The 19,442-nt window shown below is 37.8% G+C and overlaps 1 protein-coding gene across 1 annotated transcript in view; it reads left to right on the plus strand.

Annotated features, from left to right (window-relative positions):
- Positions 1-19,442, plus strand: part of CNTN3 (contactin 3) — a 339,764-nt gene that overhangs the window by 267,823 nt on the left and 52,499 nt on the right. Inside the window, exons 12-13 of the mRNA XM_015066053.3 lie at positions 6,397-6,524; positions 9,075-9,250. Of these exons, the coding sequence (XP_014921539.2) occupies positions 6,397-6,524; positions 9,075-9,250 (304 nt within the window). The remainder of the gene's footprint in view (positions 1-6,396; positions 6,525-9,074; positions 9,251-19,442) is intronic.

Below are 19,442 nucleotides of genomic sequence, written 5' to 3' on the forward strand. Positions count from 1 at the left end.
TCAGGAAACCATGCTACTCACTGAAGCAATTTTCATCAGCTTTATGTGGAGTATAAGCCAGACAGCTGACATTTTGATTGTCCTTGATTTCACTTATGAATCTCTGTCTCACGCAAGGGAGAATAGTGTCAAGTATGGCTGCTACCCTTTGAGCCTTAATAAGTATTCCCTTTGAGACTTTCTTTTAAATATGTGAGCCATCGGAGGAGAGTTGTTTATTTGCCTTGTTTTACTCCCTCATACATCTAAATATTTATCGTTTTTGCATACACTTCATTGATAAGGATTTGAATGTTTCAAAGGAATTACCTCTAGCCCATGAATTACTTAGATGAGTACTTCTATATAACAATTCGAAGTGGAAATCCCCTTTTAGGGGCCTGTTGTTCTTTTGGCTTGATTCCATTTTAGAAGAAAACCTATTGCATCACTGTTATAACAAAAATTTAGCTCTAGATGTATTTGTCATGATAGACGTGGTTTTGGAAAGGTTTTATAAAAGTAATAATTATGCTCCTGTATAATCGATTCTCTTCTTATGGATATGAAGCAATGTTCATTGATATGAAAAAAGGACATTTCTCTAGGACCTTGGGTGCCTGTTCCATGTAATGTGTGTGTCCAACAAAATAACAACGCCGCATATTATTAGCCTACTGCTTGTTCAAAAATAGGATAATTAACTGCCGAATCTTCTCCGCTCTGCCTCTCTTTTCCTTGGAGATGTGCCAACCAATAAATCACTAACCTAACACTGTTGAATTTATAAGACGAAAGCCCAAAATGGCACAGCTAAAAGAATGAAAATTCTAATATTATTTTCCTAAATAGTGTGTGTACGTTATCTTTGAACTCAGGGGGCAGAAGTTATTTCACCAAGCATTTGAGGCTGAGAGGGAGCTGGAAATGAGAACATTACGCTCGGTGCTCTTTTACACCGACACTTATTTTCTCATGCATTTTCATCAATTTATACTTGTTTTTCTTAACTGTCATTATTTATCCTGTAATATATGCATTGTGAGTACTTTTCTCTTATGGCTAATTGTAAGCATCCATCTTTTTGAATATGTACTCGAACAGTGAAGTCCAAAATAGGTTTGTTATTTTCTGTACAGCTAGTTTAATCATTACGATCTCATGTGATTTCATCTCCACTGAGATGTGTTTCCTGAGAAAATGTAGAGTTGCAGCATGTTTGTTAAAATTCAAGTTGAATAAATTACCGTAATATTCAGAACACAGGCAAAGGTACAACAATGTATTCAGAAATCCTGCCTTGTATGCATGATATACCACACTTTCTGCATTCTGAAACACACTGTGTTATTATGGATGATTATATATCTTCATAAAGTAGAGGTGAGTGTTGCCTAGATAACAGTCAACTTTCTGAACAAACAGTGTTGCTTAACAGTCAAATTCAATGCCATCACTGCATTACAGAATGGACCATTAGAGCAGCTGAGAGCAATTAAGTGTACTTATCCCAAACTAACCATAGACTGCACAAAGTTAAGTGAAATAATTAACCTCTTTTATTACAAAAGGAAAGAGTAATAAAATGGGATATATAAAGGTATATTGTAAAACTGATCAAGGAGTTAAAATGCCACAGTGATTTAAAGTCTGCATTTTTCAAAGGAAACTGGAGTACCCCATTTCTTAATGTTAATCTCATAAATCTCTGTTTAACTTTTTGTGCCAAGACTTAGAGTTACTCATTGTTATCTACATTTTCAGCTATCCGTTTGCAACAAAACGTGCTCCCAGAAAGCTTAGAAAGCAATTTCATTTATACTGAAGTGGTATAAAATTTTCACTTTGGATCTCTGTAGGGAAGCTTGGGTTATTGAAGGTTTTCTTTTGAGAAACAATTACTCCATCCATTTACTGAATATTGTTTATTTTTATGTTGTGTGAGATGCCCTGTGGGCCTCTTGGATCTTACTGGAAGAACCAATTTAGGAAGAAAATACCCAATTAGCTCAAAATTTTACAATGTACAGAGTTTGCATTCTTTGAGAGTCAATATGTTTGTTTTGGAGTCCATGTGGTTCCTGAGTTGTTAGCCTTGCTTTTGAAACGGTTACTCATCTCAGCATAGTCACGAGGATAGGATTGTTCATTTACAGCTATTAAACCTTACACACTACAGGTTTTGTGATTCTTCCAATATCCCTAATGGTTCTATATTGTATTGGAAGTTTAGCTGTTACACTAATTCATAGCATGTGAAGGTACTGAAATGGCTTGTCTCCATTGTGTGATACCCAAATCAGAAGGTCGAAGCTGAAGCTGGGTATTTGTTCAGTCAACCAGAGACCTTTTTTACTTTGGTTTCATGCTTGCTAATCTTGGAAGTGGTCAATTGCCCAGCTTCCTGGAGCTTCCAGTTCTACCTCCACCCTCTAACTCAGGGCAGATGAAGTTGCCCCACTATTTAAATGTCTTTAAGACCTTCTGATATCATCTTCTAGCTTGCTGTCTTTACATATTAACATCTCCAGCAAAGCTGGAAAAATTTTTTTTGATAGCAACGGTAGGTAAAATTTATTGAGCAGTGCTCTAGGTCACATCCTATTCTCTTTGAGGGTCATGGCCAAAAAGTTTTACACATAGGATTAGCAATCATCGTGGATCGGGAGCATTGCCCTTGTTTGTACTCAGTCTGAGACTTTTCTCAAGTACTTGAGTCTCACTGTCTTTCTTTTCCTTCCTCCTTCCCTTTCTCCCCCACTTTACTTTCATCCCTCCCTCTTGATTAATTTCTTCCTTCATAGTAAAAGTACATTTGTAGTCCTCTTATCCTATGAATTTCTAGATTCTCTCATCCTGCCTTCTATTGTCTCATCTTTCTCTGTTTTGCTTCTATATTTACACAGTTGGCCCTTGAACAACTTGGGAGTTAAGGGCACCAACCCCATGCAAAGTGGAAAATCCAGTGTAACTTTGGATTCCCCAGAAACATAACTAAGAGCCTGCTATTGTCTTAATAACTTTTACCAATAACTTACACAACACATATTTTATATATTATATGTATTATTTACTGTATTATAATAAAGTAAGCTATAGAAAAGAAAGTATTATTATGAAAATTGTAAGGAAGAGGGGTATCTGGGTCACTTAGTCAGTTGAGAATCCGACTCTTGATTTTAGCTCAGATCATGATCCCAGGGTCATGGGATCAACTTCCGCACTGGGCTCTGTTCCAAGTGTGGGACCTGCTTGAGATTCCTTGTCTCTCTCTCTCTCTCTCTCTGCTTCTCTCCCCCAATCATGCTTTCTCTCTCTCCAAAATTAAAAACAAAATCATAAGGAAGAGAAAATACATTTACAGTACTATACTGTATTGAAAAAAATCTGCAAATAAATAGATCCACACAGTTGAAACCCATGTTGTTCAAGGGTAAACTGTATGCATATACATGTGCATATATGTGTGTGTGTGCGCGTGTGTGCGTGTGCGTGTATACACACATATATATGTGTATAATATATGTGTATGTGTGTAATAGTTGAAACACTTTCTGAATTTACTTCCTTGAAATTTACGTCTTCAATGCTCTGCAACCTGCCTTCACTAATCCAAGTTCTTCTGTAGTGACTCTCTAAACGCACAGTCATTTGTTCACTCAACAGGTATTAATTTTGAACGTTTAGTCCATGGCATAAATGGTTCGAGGCTCTAGGAGTTTAACAGTGAGTAATTCAGACACTGTCTAGACTCTCTTCCTACCTCCAGAGAGCTTACAGTTTCTGAGCTTACTAGGGGAAGAAATTAGTCAAGGGCGCACACAAATATGTAATTGGCCAGTTGTCAGATGCTGTAAAAAAGGCACAGGAGATCTATCATCATTTACAGGAACACCTAATCTGACCCATGGTTCAGGAAAGTGGCCAAAATCTGAAGGATAAGTACACATTAACTACACATAGGAAATAGTGTGCACAAAGGTCCCAAGACAATAAGAAGCATAAAAGCATTTAAAAGAAGGTATTTGTGACTGGAGAAAAGCAAACAAGGGGTAGAATTCACAAGGCCTTCCAAAGTTAGAGGTGGGGTCCCAATGAAAAATAGATATTGGGCTCAGGGTGTAATTTTTCTCCTATGGGCAGTGTAATGCCAGAGAAGCGGTCTAAGCCAGGGATGAGGGTTATAGCAGAATTACATGATCAGATTCACATTTGTTTCCATTTACTCCCTATGTTTATGAAAACATTCTCCATATCCTAAGTGTTTTATTTGCTTGTGCCCCTCTGCAGAGTCTCCTCTTTCAACTATTATTGCACACTGTCTAAGAAAATCTTTGTTCTCTGATATGCTAAGGTATAAAGTGATTTTTCTTCGATCATCTCTTTGAGAAAAGTGATCAGCCTGCATTTCATACCCAGTAAAGTGGTGAGGGTTCCATGAAGGAAATCAGATAAAGCACCTTTGTCCCAGCTACTTAGGAAAGTTCTTGGCATTTTTAACCTTTCTGCTTTGCTCCTCAAATTAAAATACAATGTTCTGTGTTCCCTGATTAGCTTTCTAGGGCATTGTTCTCAAACCCTTTTGTTTCAAACATTTCTTGACATACAAACAAACAACAAATCACCTGAACAACAAACATTCATGGATACTCTGCCTAGAATCATGAGCAGGTCTGTGTGTGCTGCCTCTGATTCCACCACTTTCTCACTCAAGAAAATGGAACTAGGATTTGAGTGAATGTGAATGACAGGCCATCAAAGGAATGTACATGTATATGTAATATAAAAGACATGAAAAATAGTTATATGTAATGTAAAAGATATATCTTGTATATTTTTGATACATAAACTCGGACTATCCACACTTCTGACACTTGCCTCAATATCTTCTATCAAACAGGATAATATCCAGAAATTGAGTTGAGATCATCCCATCATAGTCTGAGGTCCTCAGCGTCCTTTCATATCTACTGTATAGCCTAAAAGTTGCAAACACTTATTGACCATGGTTTACTATATCATGTCATGCTGACTCGGGGTTGGAAACCTTTTTAAGAAATTTACCCTCTCTTTAGATTGATATGACACTCAGATACCAAAGATATGAACCATACAAGATAAAAGGCATCCTAAGTGTTAAATGAATGATATGGGTAGTGAAAATTTTAGGAATTCAAAGAAAGGAAAATAATTATAGGTCGACAAGATAGGCAGTAAAGATTCATGGATCTGACTAATGACTGATAGACCCTTTCTCATTCTTTATTCTTATTCCAAATGATACCTCTTGTCAGAGGCATTTCTGAAGCACCCTATCAAGGGAACATTCTTTATAGCTCTGACTCTTTATTGTGTCATCCTGTTTGTCTCCTTCAGAGTATTTCCCAAATATCTGAACTTCTCTCACTTACTTATGTATTGTCTAAGCTGCTCATTAGACTTATTTCCGTGAAGGTGGAGACTTTCTTTCTTGCTCACACTGTAATCCCAGAGAGTCTCATAATGCCTAGCACGTGTAAGGCACTCATTTGTATTTCCTTAATGAATTAGTTAGATGCAAAAGCCTTAAGTATCTTAAGCATATGCTCAGAAACTCTAATGTAATGTTCATTTGTATTGCCCAGATTCTTTGCAGTAGCTCACAGGTGACCATGAACGTGTGATTTTGTAAAATTTGAGTTTATATGGAGTCAAATGTGACTCTCCCAAGTTCATTATGTAAAGGAAAGAGAGTTTTCTCCTTTCTCATGAACTGTTTTAAAGTTAAGCGAGTTAGTGTCCTGTCTATTTTCTATTTTCTCCAAACTTACAAGGCTAACCCATCATGAGCAATCTACCACACCATATATTTTTAGAAAACATTTCACACTTATTTGATTAAGGCACCCCTGAAAGTAAGTGAAATGTTAAGTAATGCTGCTAAGTAGGGCTGCATAAAAAATATCAAGAAAAGTTCCGATTGGTAGAGCATCTTTTCTTACTCAGCTCTTTGTGCGTGTGTATGCACGTGTGTGCACATGTGTGTATGTGTATAACTTTTCTTTTAATTTTCTTTATTTCCAAGAAGGCTAAGGACTGGACTTAAAAATGCTAGCTTAAAGGGCGCCTGGGTGGCTCAGTCGGTTAAGCATCCGACTCTTGGTTTTGGCCCAGGTCATGTTCTCACAGTTTCGATGGTTCGAACCCAGCCTCGGGCTCTGACCGACAGTGCAGAGCCTGCTTGGGGTTCTCTGTCTCCCTCTCTCTCTGCCCCTCTCCCACTCACACTGTCTCTGTCTCTCTGAAAATAAACATTAAAATAAATAAAAAAATAAATAAAAATACTAGCTTAAGGCAATACTAATACTTTTATAAAAATTGCTATTTGGGGAAAAATGACTAATATACACTTATTTGTCTAATTTGTATTTTCTTTAGAATTTCTTTTTTAAAAGACGGAGGACTTCAAATAGTCAATGTGACTAAAGCTGACGTTGGAACTTATACCTGCATAGCAGAAAACCAGTTTGGGAAAGCAAATGGCACAACGCGCTTGGTTGTTACTGGTAGGTACATTTCCCAAAGATTGCTTTATGTAGAGATGGGCTGTATGGTATGTTATTAAGAGCAAAGAAAAAACCAGATTGTTTATACTATGCAGTGCACTATGAAGATAGAACCTGTGTTTGCACTGTTATTTTTAACAGGTGGAAATAAAGAGAACAATTCTTATTATTTCTTTACATACCATAGTATGCACTGGGGAACATATCAGTTATGTGCAAGTACGATAGGCAAAAGAATTACAAATAGCATATGCTGATGACCTAATTTTATGCTATTCTGTTATGTCAGATCTTTTGAATGTACTCTTGCACAATATCATTGATATTTTCTGGATTTTTTGACGTCCATGAAACAATCCTTACCATCAATGAGAGTCATTTACAGTTGCACATATATGTTGTTTATTTATTTGAGAAAAAAAAATGAGTACCTGCTGTGTGTCCGGTGCTTGACTTATGTTGGTAAATAAACTGATAAAGATTCTGCCTTCATGAATTTTACCTTCTACCGGAGGTAGAAAGAAAATACACAGTAGAATAAAAAATGAGGGAATTATCCAAGGGAAAAAAATGCAAACAATTGAGAAAATACAGAGTAGTGTGTGGGAGAGGTCAGCTGGAGCAGAAAGATGGTGATTGGAGTACGCCCAGTGAGAAAGAGAGATTTTGTCGACACAGAGGAGTTAACTAATAGATTCTTTGGGGGAAAATCGTGGAAGAACTTTGTAGACCTTGTGAGGACTTTGGCTTTTAGTAGAAGTGAAAAGTAGAGGCTGGTGCAAATCGGCAGAGAGTGGCATGATGTAAAATATATTTTTAAACTTTTGATGTAGCTACTCTGATGAGAACAGACTGTGGGGAATCAAGAGTAGAAGTTGGAGAGATCTCAGAAGACCATGGCTGCAAACCAGGCAGGAAGCAATAATGACTCAAGTGAAAGTGACAACAGAGGAGTTGATGGAAAAGGATCAGATTCTGCAAATACTGGGCTTGCAGAGTCAACAGGAGTTACTGACCAATGAGGCCCAAGAGAAAGAAAGGAGACAAGGATGGTTGCAGGGCGTTTGGCAAATAACAGAAGGAATGACCATCATAACAACTGAGATTGAAAAGGCTGAGGATTGCACACTTTGGGGAGGAGGCAGATCAGGAGTTCGGTTTGGATGTGGTAAATGTGAAATGTTCACCAGGCTCTGTGGAAAGCAGACCACAGTATTCTGCCATTAACAACAATATTAGCATAAGCTAATACTTTTTGCTTATGTCACCGTCCATGGTGGGTCAGCTATGCTGTCTACATTAAGGAATAAAGGGTCCTTGTGCCTCCATTCTCTTGCACATTGCCCATCACAGTGGAAGAGGAAAGACTACGTTTCAGATGGCCTCTTACTTTTTTCCAGGCTTCTGCCTGTCAGTGCCACACATAGCTCCATCTTACATTTCCTTAGCCAAAGCATTAGCATTTGGCTGTGCCTGAATTCGAAGGAGAGATCAGATAGAGGATAGAAACACACATTTGGGAGTTGTTCGCATACAGATAAGTACTTGAAAAGAGAAGTCTAGATAAAATCACCAAGAGTGAGTGAAGACAAAAGAAGAAGACCAAGGATTGAGCTTGAGGCAATCTAACATTACGAGATGTAGGAAAAGGAGAGGGACCACAAAGCAGTGACCAGCACAGTACTAGAAAACAAAGAGGGTTTCCCGTTCCAGAAACCAAGCAAAGAAAGTGAACTGACAGGAAGACGGTGATGAAAGGGAGCAAATACTGCTGAAACATCAATTAAGTACATGAAATTGGAAAATGTGCCATTGGTTTGCAACAGGGTGATTCCTGGGAACCTTAAAAGCAAATAAGTTGCGGGAAGCCACAGCCTAACAAGAGTGGATTAGAGAGAGAATTTACTAGAGGAATTGTAGACAGTATACATAAATGATTCTTTGGAGGACTTTTGCTGCAATACGGAGTCAACAAATGAGTAGCAATGGAAAAGTGGGGTCAAAAGAAGTTTAATTCAGAACAGCTGGAAGGGCTGTGTTAATGATAGGAAGAAAGAAATGCACATGTGGACATTTAGGGAAAAACAGGCATTTAATTAGCATTTTAACTTAGTATCCCTCTTACAGTACCTGTTCTGGATGTCTTTTGTGTGGCCTTTCAAATGTTTGAGTGTATTTAAATTTTGGTAGTAATGCATTTGAGTCATTCAAAGTTAGTGAAAATTCAGTGGTTTCTCTTTCTACCCCTATATTTCACAAAGCAGTAAAACTAAGTTAAAATTGATTTTGTAGTAGTAGTAGAACCTTGTTTACAGGTGACTTTAATTTTTAAACTGATGTATCCTATAAATTCAAATTTCCTAATTATTTTAACAAAAATTTGTAGATCCAAAGAAATACATTACAAATCTGCATAAAAATGTCTATATTAATGTTGAAGACTTTCAATTATGCACACTACATGTTAGGTTAGAAATCAGCTTGTGAAAATGCTTTCATCAAAATAAAAACACTACAATTTTATTTAAAACTTTATTGTTCCCTTAACAGAACCAACGAGAATAACTTTGGCACCATCCAACATGGATGTCTCTGTTGGCGAAAGTGTCATTTTGCCCTGCCAAGTGCAACATGATCCCTTGCTAGACATCATGTTTACCTGGTATTTCAATGGAGCCCTCACAGATTTTAAGAAAGATGGATCTCACTTTGAGAAAGTTGGTGGGGTAAGTTGTACCACTTCCTTCCTGCTGTTTCTATCACCTGTGGCTGTGTCCCATCGTCCCTAAAAGAACACCTGGCGCATATGTGATGCTTGAGAATGTTTGCACTGTGAGTAAATCTTCATTCCCAGTTCTGTTGTGATCTAATTTTATTATTGTAGTTACCAGAAAGCAAACACAGTGACTTCTACCTGTGAATTATAATTTTAATTAAAAGTGATATTTGTTGTATTTATATTAAATACTTAATTATACATATCACCATGAAAATTTGGTCACTAGCACCCTATGGAAGAAGAAAGTTTTCTTATAAGGTGTTGACTTTCAACTTGCCATATATATTATGAAGTTGAACCAAGTCACATTTACTCAGGGCCTCCTTTGTATCAAGCCAGGAGCTTTATCCACGTTGATCCTTGAAATCACTCTGGGCATTAGCAGTGAGGATTTTCATTTCACAGATGCACACACTAAGGATTTGAAAAGCTTATTAACTTGCCTGGGGTCACTGTGCTAGACACTATGGAACCTAGATTCAAGCCTAAATCTGTATGTGCCCAAAACACAAATATTTTCTTACGTTCCACTCTTTCTCCGCATTTGTGATGGTTCTATCTCAGAAATAATTACAGATTTCAAGGAAGAACTGATACTTTGAGGAGAACTGTTAAGAAGTGACTCAGTGCTGGGGTGCCTAGGTGGCTCAGTTGGTTAAGCATCTGACTCTTGATTTCGGCTAAGGTCATGATCTCACGGTTCACAAGTTGGAGCCCTACATCGGGCTCTGTGCTGACATCCTCCTTGGGATTTTCTCTCTCCCTCTCTCTCTGCCCCTGCCCTGCTCTCTCTCTCTAAAAAATAAATAAATAAACTTTAAAAAAATAAAAAGAAGTGACCACAGTGTTTGGTGGGCCACACAAACTAAGAGCAGACCCTCCCCCTCCCCTCCAGCCTGGCATATGTCTGTGAATCCAGAATCACAAGGCCAGTTGCCCTTGGAGGCCTCTTCATTTTGACTCAGGGATAGCTTCATTCTGTTTGGCTAAGACGTCAATGGTATATAGTAGAGTTCAAGTTTTGTCCTTTGAATTAAAAAAAAAATGACACGATGGACAACTCAGCTGTATCTTTTGACAAAGATTTTATTTTTTATTAAATGTAGATACACATACAGACAGGTGTAACAACACATTAGTACCGTGTGCAACTTAAAAGGGTAATGTTATGACTTCAGTTGTTTGCCAGCCCCCAGAAAAGATTAAGTCCTGAAGTCTAATTGTGAAATAATAAAATATATTGGTTACTGCCCCTAGTTCCTGTCACAGAGCTCCTAAAACCCTTGGAATTTCGTGGGTGATAGGAAGTTTTCTGTTCTAATGAGGTGACTCTTTGTGAACTGCTGAACAGCTTGAGGATGAAGCCTGGTCACCAGAAAAACCATGATTAGAAGCTTGCAAGTTTTAGCTCTATCACTCATCCTCTGACAAGGGAAGAGGAGCTAGAGATTGAGTTCATAATTGATCAGGCCTACTGTGATAAAGCTTCTACAAAAATCCCAAAAGTGTGGAGTTTTGTAAGTTTCTGGCTTGGTAAACACATCTACCTGCCAGGAGGGTGGCACCCTTCAAATCCCCTGGGACAGAAGATCCTGCACTCAGGACCCTCCTGAACATCATCCTGTGAACCTCTTCATCTGGCTGTTCATCTGCACCCTTTCTTACATATATATCCTTTACAATAAACAAATATATGTAGATAAATCTTTCCCTGAGTTTGGAGAGCTGTACTAGCAAATAATTGAACCCAAGCAGAGTGCCATGGGAACCCCGATTTACAGCTAGTTGATCAGAAGATTAGGTAACTGTCTGAGACTTGTGATTGGTGTCTAAATGGTGGCCAGTCCTCTGGGACTCAGCTCTTAACTCATGGGATCCAGTGCCAACTCCAGGCAGATAGCCTCAGAACTGAATTATAAGGCATCAACTTGTGTCCAAGGATTGCTTGGTGTGGAGAACCCACACACACGATGTCAGAAGTGTTGTGCTGTGTTCTAAGTACGAGTGTGGTAGTTGACAGTAAACGAGGTGCAGAAAATATATTTCTTTACACCGGTACCTCAGAAGGTGACTTTATTTGAATTATGGCTGTTGCAGATACATTTAGTTAAGTTGTAGTGATGTCCTACCAGAGTAGAATGGGCCTGATATGGGCCCAGTATGACCGATGTCCTTATAAGAAGAAGAAGATTTGATGAAGGGGATAAAGAGGTACAAGCTTGAAATTAGAAAATAAGTAAGTCGTGGGGATGAAAAATCCAGTGTAGGGGAATAGAGTCAATAATATTATAATAACTTTGTATGGTTACAGAAGCTAACTACACTTATTGTGGTGAGCATTTTGTAATGTATATAATTGGAGAATCACTATGTGGTACACCTGAAACTAATATTATATTGTATGTCAACTCTACCTCAATGAAAACAAAATTTAAGAGGGAAGTTTGGACACAAACATAGGGAGAACACCACGTAAAGACACAGACACAGGGCTCCTGGGTGACTCAGTCGGTTAAGTGTCTGACTTCAGCTCAAGTCATGATCTCGTGGTTTGTGAGTTCAAGCCCAGCGTGGGCCTCTGTGCTGACAGCTCAGAGCCTGGAGCCTGTTTCAGATTCGATGTGTGTCTCTCTCTACCCCTCCCCCACTTGCGCGCGCTCTCTCTCTCTCTGTCTTTCTCAAAATAAATAAATACAATTAGAAAAAAAAAAAAAAGACACAGACACAGAGGGGAAGGGCCAATGTGAAGATGCAGGCAGAAATTAAAGCTATCTTTCCATAGGCCAAGGGATGCCTAGAGCTTCCAGAAGTTCAGACGGGACAAGGAAGGGTCCTATCCTAGAGATTTTAGAAAGGGAGCTTGACTTCAGACTTTTGGCCTCAAGAACTATAAAGGGAATAAAGTTCTGTTGTTTAAAGCTGCCCAGTTTGTGTCACTTAGTTACAGCAGCCCTAGTAAACATTGCAGATGGTTTCTTACAAGAAATAAAAAAGTGGTGATGTTTAGATAACCAGCCGCAGTTATGTGCAGTTTCATTGCCTTTTCCATTTTCTTTTACCTGGCTTATTCCATTTTAGAAGTTCTGGTTTCTCTAATTATTCTGACCAATTCAAGGCCTGGGAGGACTTCACCAGTGGCTACAACTTACAAGCATTTCTTTCACCATTACTTTAAATACCCTTTTTTTTTAAAAAAAAAAAAGTCACAAATTTCTTCTGTAGCAGTAAGAAAAGGCGTATGCCAGTATTCTCAGGCAACTCTCTTCCATGCCTAGGGTTCGTCCTTTCCCTGAGGGAAGGCAAAGGAAAAGAGAAAAGACTAGAATGTTACCTTCATAAAGTCCCATTATCAATTCTGGAAAAAGCTTCTTTTCTAACTCAGCTCTTGTCCTAACCTTAGTTCTTAGATTTGAAACATTAGTTACCTTTGCTGTCTAGTGTAGATAACGGTGTTTGTGATTTACCTGGATTTTAAACTGTTGATGGTGTTTTATTGCATAGAGTGTCCTCTATTTTCACTAATGCTAAAGAAATAACGAGAGACTAAAAGCCCAAAGTAATTTGATTTTAATATTCATCAAACATTCTTGAGGAAGTGCTCACTTCAGACTGAGCCAGATGACTGCTTTCTGTAAGAGGAGCTTGGAGTTAAGAATATTTGCGGTTTTAATGTAATTTACCTGTTTTTAGTTGAATGATAGGGCCTACATCAGGTATAAAATCATCTGTTTACAAGAGTCAGGTATCTAAAACATGACATTTCATAAATTAATTCTACCACCTGCCAAATCTGTTCTTTTTCTAGCATGCTAGTTCATGGCCTATGAATTTTTTTTATGGACTTACGCCATTAGTAACTTAATATTCTCCCATCAGTATAGAACAGTAAGCCATACAAGAAGACATTACGCTTAAGCACAGGCAATTAAGTAAATTGGTTTTCTGTTGCATGAGAAGGGAATCACACAACAACTCTTGTCCTCTGATTATAAATTCATCGCAGCTTTCACATTAACCTGGAGAGTCTGCTTCTCTTTATCCAGTATGTTCATGGATATATCACCTGTTTTGAAAAGCAGCAAAGTGTGAGTCAGGAAGTTGCAGAAAAAGGTAGATGTTAAGAACCATATTTTTATTTTGTTTAAATTTTTTTATCATTTAAACAAATTTTTAATGTTTATTTATATTTTTAGAGAGAGAGAGAGTGTGAGCAGGAAGGGGCAGAGAGACAGAGACACAGAATCTGAAGCAGGCTCCAGGCTCTGAGCTGCCAGCACAGAGCCCGATGTGGGGCTCGAACCCGTAAGCTGTGAGATCATGACCTGAGCCAAAGTCAGATGCTTAACTGACTGAGCCACCCAGGCACCCCTAAGAACCATATTTTTAAAGGGGGAGGCATAGTTTAGAAAATGGAAGAGGGGCAGCTGGGTGGTTCAGTTGGTTAAGCGTCTGACTTCAGCTGGGGTCATGATCTCATGGTTCCCAGGTTCAAACCCCATGTCAGGCTTTGTGCTGACAGCTCAGATCCTGGAGCCTGTTCCTGATTCTGTGTCTCCCTCTCTCTCCCTTCCCTGCTTGTGCTCCCTCTCTGTCTCTCAAAAGTAAATAAATAAACACTAAAAACATTTTTTTAAAAAATGGAAAATCCACTAAAAGTTCTTAACTGATTCAGCCAGTTGTCATTGGGACTATACAACAGGGTATTATTGGACCATACCTTGAGTATTCAATACTCATTCATTTATTGTAAAAAACACACACCTTTGGGACAAATCTATAAGCTCAGAAAGCTCTAACAATTTAGATCAGATACATTGTGTAGGGTTGAACATCCTGCCAATCACAGGCTTCTGCGTGGTTATACATTCAGAAAAGCTTGTTAAACCAAGTGATTAAACCAAATTGGCATATCACGGGACGAGGTATGGATCCAAAGACAAGCTTCGGCCTGTGCCTGTGGGACAAACCAAAATTGTATAAATAAATGAGCAGTAAAAAAATGCCACTTAAGCCCACTATTTGCCATGCAAATCTGAAGTGTAGGCACAGTGTGGTGTGACTGGGAAAAACAACCCAGTTGTGTTCAGATACATATGAGTTTTAGGTTCTGTGGCTACTAGATGATGCCATCAGTGAGTTGCTTAACATTTTGTCCCTCATTTTCTGGTCTCTTCTCACATCAGTTTTTAGTATATGCTGTGTTCACTCCCACCATGAGAGTTCACAGACAGTGGTCTCTTCCTGGAACACTGTTCTCTCCCCATTTCCCTATGTCTACATATCTTTATACATTATTTCTATGTATGTAAGAAGGTGTATATTCATGTGTATACACTTTTATTTCATATATATGCGGCTATAAGAAGAGACGTAGACTTAGCAGTATGTGTACAATAACATTTTATTATAATCCTGTTTAACTGACATAATTCCACACCATACACTCAGTCAAAATATAAGATAAATAAAATAAAATAAAATAAAATAAAATAAAATAAAATAAAATAGAAAGCAGAGAGATTCCATCCTTCACCCCAGTAAAACATCTTTCTCTACTTTTAAATATACCATAGCTTCCCCTAACAGGATAAAAGAGATAATAGCCCAACGTTCAAGAAAAACAAAAGAACATTACTAGCTGGGACCTTAGTATCTGGGGCATGGCAATTTAAGTATAATTTTAAGAACATTCAAGGACAATTCTGACTTCCGTAATAAGTTACCTTTTGGACTTAGATATATGATATGGGGGGGGGCTCACTATAAATAGAAATTTTCAAACCAAAAACACAGCAAGGGTTCAGTGTATATTGTAATGGATGTTTCAATGGATATGCTTTGATAAGCTTGATGTGATGCAGGTGCTTTAGAAATGAAGAATGTATAGAGCCAAGATGTACAGCTTTACAAACATTTTGTGGAATTGGATCTATGATGAATTAGAATGTGTGTGGATAAAAGTCACTGGAAGCAATAAGAGGTTTAGTGTTGACAACCAGTCTGCCATTCACTTGAGTGGCTGACTTCAGTGTGATTTATCTGTCACAGCCCGGACTCACTCTTGTTACGGCAGCAGTCATGAGCCTCGAGACTTGATGCATTTTCCAGCTCTTAGTGGTAGAAAAAAATATCCGTGAAAGTAGCCCTTTGTGTATCATAATACATTGTGGTCACTGGAAATTGATTTGTGTCATGAAATTATCAGGGTATGAGGACTCAAAGTTTGAAAATAGCAGTTCTTTTATAATATAAAACTATGTTTTAAAAAAGGTACGTATGCATATATATGTTCATCGTAAATACAGATCTCAGCCAAAGCACTTATTCCAAACACTAATTGCAGTGACACTCTAAGTTTTTAGGCATCCCCCACTTGGAGTGTCCTATAAATTTTATATATTGTCCAAATTCAAAATGTCTCCTGACTTGGAAGGATCATTAAGAGAATATACCCAGGAGGGGTGCCTGGGTGGCTCAGTCAGTTGAGCGGTCAACTTCAGCTCAAGTCGTGATCTCATGGTTCCTGAGTTTGAGCCCCACATCGGGCTCTCTGCTGTCAGCGCACAGCCCACATTGGATCTTCTGTTCCCCCCTCTCTCTCTCCACCTCCCCTGCTTGCTCGCTCTCTCTCTCTCTCTCTCTCTCTCTCTCAAAAATAAACACTTAAAAAAAAAGAGAATATACTCCGGAAGGAGTCTATAAAACTGGGATTAGAACAGAGAAATCACTCTTACTCATCTTGAACACTTCCCTGAAGTCCGTCTCCTCCCACAGTGCTGCTCAGGGATGAATAAACAAGATTCTACAATGCTTCTAGGAAAAAGGGAGAGGCACAAAACAGTTGAGGTTGAGTTTATTTCCCTAACTCATTATTCGCTCAACCAGGCATATAGAGTCTCAGTTTCTACTTACAGTGTGATTGGCACCCCAGGGGTGTGTTCGTCAAGTAAAATGTTTATTAGGATGAATGGTCCAAATCCACCCCTAGTGGAAACCCTGTACAATTTAAATTTATAAGAACACTGGCGGAAGTCAAATCAAGTAACATGTTGCTTGAGCTAAAACCCATAAAAATATCAGAGTTAAAACAATGAAGGCTATAAATAAAAGGATATCAGTGAAAAGATATGCAATATTTATCTGTCAAATGCAACAAGAAAGAGAACCAAGTGTGATTTTGTGAAAGTCATAATTGAAGGCAAATCTCAAGAGTAAGGAGGATAAATATATTTTGAAAAAAAATTGCTCTGTAAGGAAGGTATAATAATCATAAACTATAATACTGTAAATAATGTACCATTAAAATATATCAAGTCAAAAGCAAAGAGAAAAATGAGAAACAAAATTGGTGTGTAGTCTGAGAGCGCTTCTTCTAACTGCCAACAGATCAATTTGCCAAAATTAGAAAAAGACTCTTTTGATGCTATATTATAATGGAAGAAACAGATACATATGAAAAATTTACCATACAAATGGAAAATACACATTTCTTTTCATTCTTTTCACACCCTTGTAGAATTTAGGGAAAAAATAGCAAAACTATTGTATACAAAGCAGGTAGAAAAACAAAAGGGATAGATAGAATGTCAACAAGTAATGGATAAGCTGTAGAATATATCCGTGAAGAATAAAGATACAGCTAAAATTAGAAATGAGAAAGATTATAACAGATCAGAAAGAAGTATCTTAAAACAGAGCATTCCATGTTCAACTTGTATGTATTTAATGGAATCCAATTAAATGGAAAGTTTATAGGAAAATATAAATGATCAAAATTAACAAGAATTAGAAAACCTAAGTATATCCATTAATATAAAAACATGTAAATCAAGAACCATCACCAGCCACCCCCTCACTAAAAATAAAATGATTTTAGGGCCTGATAATTTTTTAATGTCTATTTATTTTTATTTTGCGTGTGTGTGTGTGTGTGTGTGTGTGTGTGAGAGAGAGAGAGAGAGAGAGAGAGAGTGTGTGTGTGTGTGTGTGTGTGTGTGTGTGTGTGTGGAAGGAAGGGAAGGGCAGAGAGAGAGAGAGACAGGGAGAGAAAGAGTCCCAAGCAAGTTCCACGCTGTCAGCACTGAGCTGGACACAAGCCTCCATCCCAGGTACCATGAGATCATGACCTGAACTGAAATCAAGAATCAGACACTCGGGGTGCCTGGGTGGTAAGTCAGATGAGCGTCCGACTTTGGCTTAGGTCATGATTTCTCGGTCTGTGAGTTCGAGCCCCGTGTTGGGCTCTGTGCTGACAGCTCAGAGCCTGGAGCCTGCTTCTGATTCTGTGCCTCCTTCTCTCTCTGCCCCTCCCCCACTCATGCTCTGTCTCTCTCTGTGTCAAGAGTAAACATTAAAAATAAGAATAATAATAATAAAAGAATCAGACATTCAATGGACTGAGCCACTCAGATGCCCCTGGGGCTGGAAAATTTTACTGGTAATTTTTCTCACGTATTCAGGAAATAGATAAATATTCTGTTACATAAACTATTTGACAACATAAAAATTTAAAAATCTTTTCAATTTATTTTGTGAAGCTAACATACTCCTAATAATAAAACCTGGCAAGATAGCAAATAATTTGTAGATATAAATTAATTTTGTGAATATAGTATGAAAACCTAAATGAAATTGTATCAAACCAGACTCAACATTATATTAAAACAATAATAATAATAACCTTTGTAAACTACATGGGGATATTCTAGTCAAGGTGCATGCATCATATCAGTAAAACTAATAAAATAGACCACACTATTTTTAATGGGTACCTAGAAGACATGCAATAAAATTAATGACCTATTACAGACACAGAAAAATAATTCCTCCACATCCCAAAAGTGTCCTTAAAGAGAAATACTAGGAATACTTTTATTTAAATCAGCAACAAGAAAGGAAACGCACAAATACCATTATTTTAAAATCATTTGGAAATGTTTGGACCAATGCAATAAAGTATGGACAGGAATAAATGATTTAACTCTGAAAATTAGGAAACAAAGATACCATTATTTGAGGACAAAATGATATTCAGGCTACTCAAGACCCAATAATGTCAACTCTAAATTTTAAAAAATTAATCAGAGTTAAGTCTACTACTTAGATACAAGGTAAATTTACAAAAAGTAATAGCTTTCTTATGTACCAACAGTAACCAATAAGAAAGTATAATAGGACAAAAAACTCCCTCAAAAGATAAGATACATGTTGGGGCGCCTGACTGGCTCAGTCAGTTGAGCATCCGACTTCAGCTCAGGTCATGATCTCGTGGTTTGTGAGTTTGAGCCCCACATCGGGCTCTGTGCTGACAGCTCGGAGCCTGGAGCCTGCTTCGGATTCTGTGTCTCCCTCTCTCTGGCCCTTCCCCTCTCGAGCTCTGTCTGTCTCTCTCTCTCAAAAATAAACATTTTTAAAAATAATAAAAGATAAGATATATGTTAAGATAAGTTACACATTGGTCCGCAAGACCTAAATAAAGAAAACTACAATACCGTCTTAATGGTAAAGGAGAGATGGATGGGTGGCTGAAGAGAGAGAGGAAGGAATGGATGGATGGGGAGAAAGACAGGGAAAGAATCATAATAATTCACTGCTCCTGTATGAAATAAAACAGCTATGTATTGTGAGGCTTTTAATTTTTCTTAGATTTTTCAATGGTGTTAAATATCTAACAGATTCCAGTTGAAGTAATTCTGAGAGTGTTTAAAGTAAGAAACTAGGTAAGGAAGAGAATAGCTAATAGTGTTTTGAAGCAATAATAGTGAAGCCTTGTCAATAATTCTCAGAAAGTTTTCTGAGGATATTTGCTCAGGTAAGGAATTGCTGGATCTGATTCGAATTATATAGTTTCATCATTAAAAAACCTGAACTCAGAATTGCAACTTCTAAAACCGATTTCATTCCCTTATGAAATGTTGATCTTTATCTCTCTTTGCCTCAGTTTCTTATCTGTGAAACTGAGGTGATAATAGTACATTATTCAGAGGTACTACACACGCACATGCACAAACACACACACACACACACACACACACACATATGGTACTTAGAATAACACATGTTCTTGTTCTTGTTATTGTTATGACTATTACTACTATTAGCAATAATGGTAGCATTGTTTCTAAATTGTTCTCCAGGAA

Source organism: Acinonyx jubatus, chromosome A2 (genome assembly GCF_027475565.1).
Source record: "Acinonyx jubatus isolate Ajub_Pintada_27869175 chromosome A2, VMU_Ajub_asm_v1.0, whole genome shotgun sequence".
In the NCBI taxonomy this organism is placed as follows: domain Eukaryota; kingdom Metazoa; phylum Chordata; class Mammalia; order Carnivora; family Felidae; genus Acinonyx; species Acinonyx jubatus.